This window comes from Lycorma delicatula, chromosome 2, assembly GCF_047948215.1.
Source record: "Lycorma delicatula isolate Av1 chromosome 2, ASM4794821v1, whole genome shotgun sequence".
NCBI classification, from domain to species: Eukaryota; Metazoa; Arthropoda; class Insecta; order Hemiptera; family Fulgoridae; genus Lycorma; species Lycorma delicatula.
In genome coordinates this window covers 104,717,373-104,727,298 of record NC_134456.1, presented here as the reverse complement: position 1 = coordinate 104,727,298, position 9,926 = coordinate 104,717,373, and the positions used below count along the sequence as shown (strand labels likewise).

General features: G+C 36.0%; 1 protein-coding gene across 4 annotated transcripts in view; it reads right to left on the bottom strand.

Moving 5' to 3' along the window:
• Positions 1 to 1,386: 1,386 nt before the first annotated feature.
• Positions 1,387 to 9,926, bottom strand: part of LOC142319064 (uncharacterized) — a 28,103-nt gene continuing 19,563 nt past the window's right edge. For 3 of the 4 annotated variants that reach the window (XM_075355920.1, XM_075355922.1, XM_075355923.1), the window contains one exon: positions 1,387 to 1,525. In XM_075355920.1, the coding sequence (XP_075212035.1) occupies positions 1,456 to 1,525 (70 nt within the window). In that variant the 3' untranslated portion in view covers positions 1,387 to 1,455. Of the gene's footprint in view, positions 1,526 to 8,830; positions 8,955 to 9,926 lie in introns of those variants that run through there. The other variant, XM_075355921.1, reaches the window with a different exon arrangement.

Sequence of the window (9,926 nt, the reverse complement as noted above, 5' to 3'; positions counted from 1 at the left end):
CCAATGGACTATATGTTATGATTTAAAAGGTATTGCATTGCTAATAGGTTTGCAACTCAGCTACACTTTTGTTGTGTGAATGTGACAACAGGAAAAAGACAAATCTTATATCAGGAAGAGAAGGTCAAAGCATGAAGTAATTACACCTGGATAGAAAAATGTTATTCATCCTCCACTAGTTAATTCAGAAATGATTCTTTGGATTTCATTATTTGAAAGGAAAATTTTCTTGTGTTAGTGATAAAGTTAAGGAGAAAATTTTTGTGGGTCAAAATGTGTGGTCTAAATAAGATCTTTTATTAGAGATGGACAATTTAAAGAACTATTAAGCCAAGTCAAAAAGTCAATGTGGAGCCCATTTAAAAGTGTTGTGTAAAACTTTTATAAATCGCAGTTACCATGACATTGTAGGTGAATTATTTCAGTCTACAAACTTATGAGGTGTAAAAATTCATTTCTTGGATTCACAACTGGATTTCTTTCTGGACAATCTTGGTGTCATCAGATTATTGTGGGTGCTAAAGAGGTTGTTCCAGATGCCAAACATAAAAAGAAAACAACTACAATATTTTAGGTAAATTGAATAGTTCCCTAAATGCAGTAAATTCTTATATTTCTTGTAAAGTTTGCTTACATATCACAAATAAAACTGTGGTGTGGAGAAAATTTATTTACTTATTTGAATTCAGAATGAAGAATTCTGTTAGAGAATGAAAAGTTCACAGGTTCACAGTTTCATTTTGTTCTTTGTGCTAAAAAAAAAAAAAATATAATTTTGTTCCTCATTTTAATATTTGCTCGTAATTTAAAGATATAAACTTTTAAAACAAAGACCAAACACCAAATTTTACAATAACATTATTATATAACATTTTTAATAGCTTATTTTTAATTTTTTAGTCATCTTTGCATCCATCTTCAGTGACTGAAGACTATCTTTAAAAGTGTTTGAGAAATTTGACTAAAACAACATATTGAATACAATGAAGATCAAATGTTCAATTAGATTGCATACTAAATGAATTTACAACTTATTTTATGATCACCACCAATAAATATAGTCACCAACATTTCATTAATTCAACCAACATTTTCTGGAAGAACATTGCATATATAGGATGAAAATCATGTTTTAATTTAGGTTTTTATAATAAAAAATGTTAATTTTAGTTTAAGACAACGTTTCATAATATAAACAATAAATAAATAAATAAATAAATGAATATAAATGAATATATATATATATATATATATATATATATATATATATACAAAAAATTAAATTTCAGTGCTGAAATTTAAAGTAATCGTTTATGTTTAAAATAAAAATTATATTAAAACAAAAATCAAATATTATCTTCAAATATTTTATATATATATGTGTGTAAATTTAATTACAGTTATCAATACTTCTTAGTTATCTGAAGTTTTCTCATAAATTACAGTATCAAATTACTAAGCTGGTTTTGTGTTCGCACCAAACTGATGAGGCCATATTTCTTTACGAGCTTGAAGAACAATAGAACTGAAAAATAAATAGTTTTTTTTTACAAAAAACATTTATCATTACACTACATTTTGCAAATAAATTTTAATATGATGAATCAGCTAATAGGCATGCAAGACAGCAGTTCTACAACGTATGCAATTGTATAAGTACAGTACAGCAAGATTGGTCATTTGCTAATGTTTCATATAAATTAACACCATTCAGATTACTAAATTATGATAACAAAATGTTATTTATTAAAGTTAATATAGCAGAAGAAAAATGATAAAAAAACTTACAAATTAAATTTAAGGAAGTACAAAATAGGCGTTTTGAAATTCTTACATCTTAAGAAACTAAAAAGTCTAAAGTGATATTTTCTAATTCTGATAATTTTAGGATTAATACTGAATTAAATATTTAGTGAAAAGTTCAATGCTCCCATTTTTTAATATTATATATCACTATATGATATCTATATACTCGTATAAAAATGAATGTTTGTATCGTATGCATTCCCATCTACCATTCATCCGATAGCGATGAAAATTTTATGAGTGCGCACTCCTGCAAAGATTTCTGAATTAGTCTGAACCCACTAGGTGGCGCTGGGGTCAAGCTATTTGGAAAAATTGTATTTATGGTCAAGGCACACAAAACATTTCTATTGAAATGTCAAAAAAAGTATCAGAATAAATTAGGATACCTTGGCTCGCCCGCACACAAGAGTGGGGAAGTCGGGATGCTTCCGTTGATGGCATGAAGGACCCTGAGGGTATGAGAGGGCGTGTTGAGGGGAAGGGCATGCGAAATGCATGCCTGGAATCTAAGCCATTGCACGTGCTGTCCAGTGTTCAATGCGGGTTTGGTGGTCAGGACCACACATTAACATCTGTGGCGACTTACCAGGTGTTCCTGGATATTCTATTTCCAGATGCTCCGGAGGGTGAAGCAGAAATCGGCGTCCAGGGTGAATGAGACACCACTCCCTGGCGTACGGGCTGTGGATCCTGTAGATATAGACCGAGTGGTTTCTCAAATGGCACTGAGAAAGGCACTGGGGATTGACCAGCTTGACCCGGATATATTCTATCATCTGCTGACTGTCATAAGAGAGCCGCTTGGCAGGCTGTTCTTGGGTGCCTTAGCTGGGATTGCTTTCCGACTTGTTGGAAGGTGGCTTTGGTGAAGGTGGTCTTAAAATCAGGAAAGGATCTGAGTGAGGTCCGCAGTTAACGACCCAGCAGCCTCTTGCCGGTAATCGGCAAGTTGCTTGAAAGGCTGGTTGTGGAACGGCTCTGGAAAGACATCGATATGAATGATTTTCTAAATCGAGGCCAATACGGTTTCGTGAAAGGGGTTGGCACAGAAGATTGCATCTTAAATGGGTTGCCGAGATGGATAGCGCCGACTGTAAATATGTTTTGGTAATTTTTATTGACATAGAGACAGCATTTCCTTCCTTGTTTTGATGTTCTGTTCTCTATGAGTTGGAACGCCGCAATGTTCCCGTAGCCCTTGCAGACCGTGGTACGTGACTATTTGTCTAAAAGTACGGCTCTGTTTAAAGATTCGCACTTAGTTATGGAAATATCAGTGTCCGGGGGAAGCCCGCAGGGTTGCGTTCGCGGTTCCTTGCTGTGGAACCTGGTATTCGACGGATTTCTGGGAGTGACATTCCCAGAAGGGGTCACGGCCCAGGCTTTCGCCGATGACTGTCTCCTGTTAGTTCCTGGTAATTCACGATCACAGCTATAAGACCGAGCGCAGGCGGCTTTTCAACCGCTGATGGCTGGATAAATATGCAAAATTTAAAAATTTCTCTGCCCAAGAGGAAGTGTATGCTTCTCAAGTATGCAGACAAATTATCGTACAGTCGTAACCCCCATATTAAGTATAAAGGCTGTGTAATCAGCCGAGTTAAAATTCATAAGTACCTATGTGTCTTGTTCGATGAGAAGTTGCTGTTTAGCAACCACATTAGGCAAGTAGCGGCGGACGCCGTCTCTGTGATGCACAAGCTTAGGAGGATTGCTCGGTAGCATTATGGGTTGTCAGGCCGTCATTTGTACATGGTGGTGTACCGAGGTATCTTAGAAATCTTGTGCTGTGTCCGTTTGGGGCGCATAGGTTGGAAAGAAATCGAGCACTTATTCAAAATTTAAGGAGTGACCAGTGCAGAGCCTTAATCGTATGCACTGCTGTTTTTAAAACAACCTCCTACGAGGCTACCAACGTATTGGGAAAGGCTCTCCCAATCGATTTAGTAGTGAAATTTCGGGAAGCCATGTGGAAATTGCAAAGAGCTAGGAAGCCGATGCATTTGGGAAGCGGTTTCGAGCCGGACTTGTACCAGAGCGGAACGGTGATCGCAATGCACCGGTTCTAAATTTCGAACAGTTGCCCATCTTTCGCCTGCGGAGGAGTCTTTACAGTCTCGCGATGAAAGCATGGCAGCAAGAATGGCACGCCACAACTAAGGTACGTCCTTGTATAGATTTTACGTCTGTGTTATAGATTTATACAGGACTTGGGTGGATGGCCTTTAGTTTGTTTTTAAGGGAAACGGGAGCCCAGGATGATCTCCAACCACGCGAATTTGAACCAATATTTGTTTCGGTTCCACCTGGCAGCTGATGAGCTGTGCGTCTGCGGGGAGGTCCAGTCGAACGAACATATGATGTTGGACTGCCCAGCTCTTGGGAGAGCCAGAACTCAGGCCACCCTGGAACTTACAGGTCAAGGGGAAAATTGGCCACTCATAAGCGGCGAGTCAATGTGGTGTGAGCCGCATTGCTGGACCGTGCGAGAGTTCCTTGAAGCCGTTGCTTTATTCAATCGGCATCAGTAGTTTAACAGATATAAGACTCCTACCGTTTGCTGTAGAAGCTACCCTCGAGAAATGGCTGACCATCGGTCAAATATAGCTCCAAGCGCTATAATATGATGGACAGGTACTTGCTGGCATTCATTGACCTAGGCGTGGCAGGAATTTCTGTCCTTGACGGAATAAATTTTTATTTATTGACAAGTCATATATTTTAGTATGTAGACGGGGTGCGCCTACCCATTTTAGTAATATATAACAAGTGAGCGTTGGGACACACAAGCGAGTGGTGTTGTGCACCACGCTAATTCCACTCACGCAGTTCTAGTAGCTAATTAGGATATTGGTCGCTAAACCGTTTTGAGGCACAGTAGTCGTTCGTGATATGGATGTTCGGTCTTATGCTTTAGGGTGACCGAATGGGGTGGTGGTGGGAGAAATGCAGACAAACCAATATCTGGAACCTAATAGGTTAGGCCGGGAAGGGCAGCTCTCCTGGGGAGGGGCATTTCGGCTAGCCAGAAGCGAAAGTCGGGTTGTTCCTTCCTATGATCCAGGGGAGACCCCGATGGGGGCCTCTGGGGGGCCAAGTCAGGGCGATCTACTGCTACAAAATTCCAGAGCGCTCTGGTAGTGACAAAAAAAAAAAAAAGGTCAACAATGACAAGGAAAATACTCAAAGCTCCATTTGCCAGCCATATATGTATTGTGCTTAAGTACAGCTGTTGCCCTGGATGTGGAATGTAAGTGGTCGTTCCGGACGTGGAGATTATCATCACTGAGCATTATTATTATCGTAAATATAACTTTTTTTTAAACAATGTAATTAGTAGACTAGTATTGTCATAATAGATCATCCAGAAATAGACTCTTCAAGGGCTATTAAAAAACCCAATAGAAATACAACATAATAAGGATAAAAAGGGCCCCAGTCACTTTAAAGATATCTAAAACTACCACACTAAAAACACATTAAAACACCTAAATAAGCTCAAACTATTTCTAACGAAATGTTATCAATACTATGAAAATAAATTCACTGTTAAAAAAAAATTAAATACTCTTCTTTAATTAAGATCTTTCAAAATTTTAAAAACCTATCTCAATCATTAATTTTATCACCAAGGTTTTAGGCTACCCTTTCGTTTTCCATTTTCCAACTTCCTGGAGTGCTCAATGTCGAATTCCAAAGTATCTGAGGCCTCGGAGATGGAGTCTTCCAATTTTCTACAGTAAATCACGGAGGATCGCCTTCTGCCAGCATCAGATGACACCAACTAGGATGGTGCCGTCAGCAGTGCATCTGAGTCGAAACTTGATCCATTCTCCCCTAGGGCTTGTGGGGCAGTTGAAATGACCGCCCTTTCGTTTAAAGACCTCTGTACTTTTGAATCTCCATTATTGGTTTTTCAAAATTTTCCTTTTCCAAAATATATACTTCTGGTTTTGGAGGTCCTTGGATGGGGATATTTTCAATCTGTACTTTAGCTCAGTCTTCTTTGTTTTGATTTCACTTTCCTTCACATTTTGACTGGTTGAAGGTTTATTCCTAGTTTGTATAATAATTTTTTATGTACAGACATCTGCTTCTTTCTTCATCAGCTTTGTATTACTTTTTCTAATTGGTTGACTCTTCAATTTGTGATTGATGATATGTTCGACTGTGCTTGGTACGTCTTTTGGTTTAAAAGAAGCTGCAGGAATCGCAGCAACCTGAGCGTAGGATGTAAGCTTTGGTGATCTGCTGAGTACAATTTTTCTGACTTCGAAGTAGCCGATCTTTAGAATGGTCTTTACCTCCTACATTGCTACTTCCTCCTTATAGATCGGACAGTTTCGTGATCTATGATGTCCATGGCAATTAACACAAACTGGCAGATTCTTGCAGGGGTCATCTGGATGTTATGGATCATCATAAGGATAGATCTGTCTCCTAGTGCATCTCGCCGCAGTATGTCCAGATTTCTGACATCAAAACACCACAATGGAGTTGGGATGAAAGGACAGACATCCAGCCTATGAAATCCAGCCTTAATTTTCTCAGAACACTTAGGTTTGTTAAATGTTAAAACATGCTACGTGGAGGTTACAACTTCTTCATTATGTCATGTGTTCAAATGTTGTTGTGCAATAACTCTGTGCTCCTTGGCAATGTCTTCTTCTGTGCAGTTTAGAAGGTCCTTGTACATAACTACCTTGGAGGTATTTAGTGCACCATGCTGTACAACCTCAACGTCAATTTTACAATTCTCTTTTACAGTTCCTCGTTTAGCTTCCGTGATCACATGAGCAATCGTGAAAGGTCTAACATTAGAAAAATTCCCTTCTTTCTTCTTTATCACCAGATATTTTGGAATTGGTCCAAAGATTTTAGTTCGAAACTTTGTTTGGATCTTCTTCTCTGTCTTACTGAACTCGATGCTCTTCCTTCCAAAGACAAATGCTCACTTCGATGTTCGCTTCCAAAGATAAAGGTTCTTCTGGATGAGAGTTTTTATGTAGACTCTCAGCCATGGAAGATGTGAATAGATGCTTCCATAAACCTACAGTATCGTCAGTCACTATGTCATAAGGTGCAAACGTATAGGCAGTAGAGTGTGCCTTGGATCATAGATCCTGCCCTGGGTTCCCCCAGTCAGCTGCCTCCCACAAATTTCCACAGGAGAGGAATGGGCACTTCCCGTCCCCACACCACCCAGCGTCAGGAAAAACAGATCACGGTCATGCCTCCAGCTCCCACTAAAGATAGCAAAACCGAGAAGGATAACCGCAACTAGTTCACATAGTTCGAGACCGCCAATTCTGTACCCCACAGGAAGCTCCTGAGCAAAACCATTCCTCCAATGGCCAACATAAGTGAATGTACAGAAGTGTCATGTCATTACCCGCCCAGACATGTGGGTAGATGTTATTGCTTGAACGTGGGGTTGGATTTGTCTGGATTATTATTATTATTATTGGAAACCACAATAGAGCATGATTCAAGTTATTGTCTGAAGATAAAGTTTTAATGTATAACATTGGTATTTCAAGTAAATTGAACTGTGAGAATTCAACATAGCAGCTTCATTTACAGACAACTGTGTTTAGTTCAATAATACATAGGACTGTTGACTCAAATTAGGTAAGCAATAATAACCCACCGGGTTGGTCTAGTGGTGAACGCGTCTTCCCAAATCAGCTGATTTGGAAGTTGAGAGTTCCAGTGTTCAAGTCCTAGTAAAGTCAGTTATTTTTACATGGATTTGAATACTAAATCGTGGATACTGGTGTTCTTTGGTGGTTGGGTTTCAATTAACCACACATCTCAGGAATGGTCGAACTGAGAAGGTACAAGACTACACTTCATACTCATCCTCATTCATCATCCTATCATCCTCATTCATCCTCTGAAGTATTATCTGAACGGTAGTTACCGGAAGCTAAACAGGAAAAAGTAGATAAGCAATAGTAAAAATCACTTAACAATATAACAATAAAATCCATCTATACTCCATTGCCAATGTGAATTCTAAATATATTGCAAAACAAGCCTTCAACAATGAATACCAAATTTATTAAATTTAATAAATCTTTGAATAAATGTAAAAGATACCCAAAATTCAAATTTATTTATATAAAAAAAAAAAAAGTAATATTTCAGCATCTATAACTTTATAGAACATTTATTAGATATTATAAATGGTATGTTTTGCTGTTCAGAAGATAGTTTCAATGATACAATAAGATAAAAAATATAATATTTATAAACAAGTGAATGGGTTCATTGTAGTTGTGTTATTTTTTTGTCGGATATGCTGCTTCATAGCAGCAGTACTGTGTGACTCATATACTTCGTAGTTTTGACAATGGAAATTAATTTTATATTCAAAATTTTATGTAGTAAATATAAATAATGGGTAGAAATTGAAATAAACACAGCTATTAAAGAACCTTTTACTTTAATTTTGCATGGAACATAAATGTAACATGAAAATAAATCACATTTTAACGATTAGTTACAAATAAACATAGATGCAGTAAATAGATAAATTTTCATTTACTTGAAAAAATTACATGAATTGCCTTCCTACAAAAATCACAATACAGTTAATTTTTTTTATTAAATTGATGTATTGAGAACAGTTTACATGATTTTAATAAATAAATATCAAGGTAAAATTAAGTTTTTTTTTGTAAATTTCACTCATGAGAACCATATTGCTCTTTTATAATTTTATTTTCTCAGTACTCAAAACATTACTATATGAAAAATTACATTGTAAAGTATAAAATCTGTCAGTTTAAGCTTTATTATTTGCCCAACAGTAGAGTTATTTACATAAATTTACACCTAAAGTAATCCTAAAAAATTTTGGTAAAGAGCTCATCTAGAGTAGCCTGGGTGTTATGCAAAGCTACAATTTTTTTAAACAAGACAGCTTAAAAAAAATTGATGGAATGAAAAAAATTGCACTGATATATTAAAATATATGAATTTCTTTTGAAGCAGTTTTCTGGAACAGCTATCCACCTTTGCCCATTAATTTGTTGGAAAAATTTCTAGAACCAGTTCGTAAAACCCTGTTTTATCAGCTTTGTTGTCAGCAATAACAGTACTTGTCATTGTGCTGATTTCTTTTCATAATTGATTTCAAGCTAGGAAACAACCAATACTATAATTAGTTTTTGAATTTATAAATGTTTCAGACATTATATTGTTCATGCAACAAATTTCTTTATCAGACTGGATCAATGTTCTGATACATTGTCAAGCAAAACAACCTAATTATTAGTTTTTCATTTCTCAAGAAATTTCCTTACAAATGCATTGTGCAGATGGGAAAGAATAAATATATATTTCTTTATTCAGTGTTTGCCTTTCTGAAATGAATTCATGATGTATACTTTCTTCCAAATAAAAAAATTCTAATTTAACTTTACCTTTGCCAATGATTACACAAGTGAAATTTCTCTATCCAAGGAGTAGGAACAGAACTGATTTTTATTGATTTCTGTTGTTAAGTAGTGATGTTTTCTTCAAAATAATAAAAAATTATTAAAATTAAAATTATTTGTAAATTTTTAGCTCAGAAAGTTTTTATCTTGATCAACTGTAGTAATTAGGTCACCAGGCAGTATCATTCATGTTTCTTTCTGATCTGCAGACAATAATTTGAAAAAAATGTGATGAAAAACTCAATCTATTTCAAATATACTGTTGCAACATCCTCTAGTAATCTAATTTCTGAAGCAATTTCTTCAAGGAATTTTTTCTCTAATTTGAAACATATTCAATGTTTCCATTATTATTTGTTGTGGTTGACAGTTACTCAGTATGAATTTCATTATCAACTCTTACATTTCCTTCAATATTAATTTGCACAATCCTCACAAAAACAGTTATGCCACTAACAAACTTATGTGTTTTTATGGCTGTGGCACCATATTCCTTTTCAAGCAACATTAATTTCTCCTGTAGCAATTTTAGAAACAAAATTTAAATTTTTTGTTCTGTTCAATGCTTGTAAATTTTGAATTGTAATGATTCCACAACTATTGTGTAGACATACAGCTATGTTGGTGTTGGTGAGAAAATATTTTACTTATTTTAATAAGTTCATTCTTATT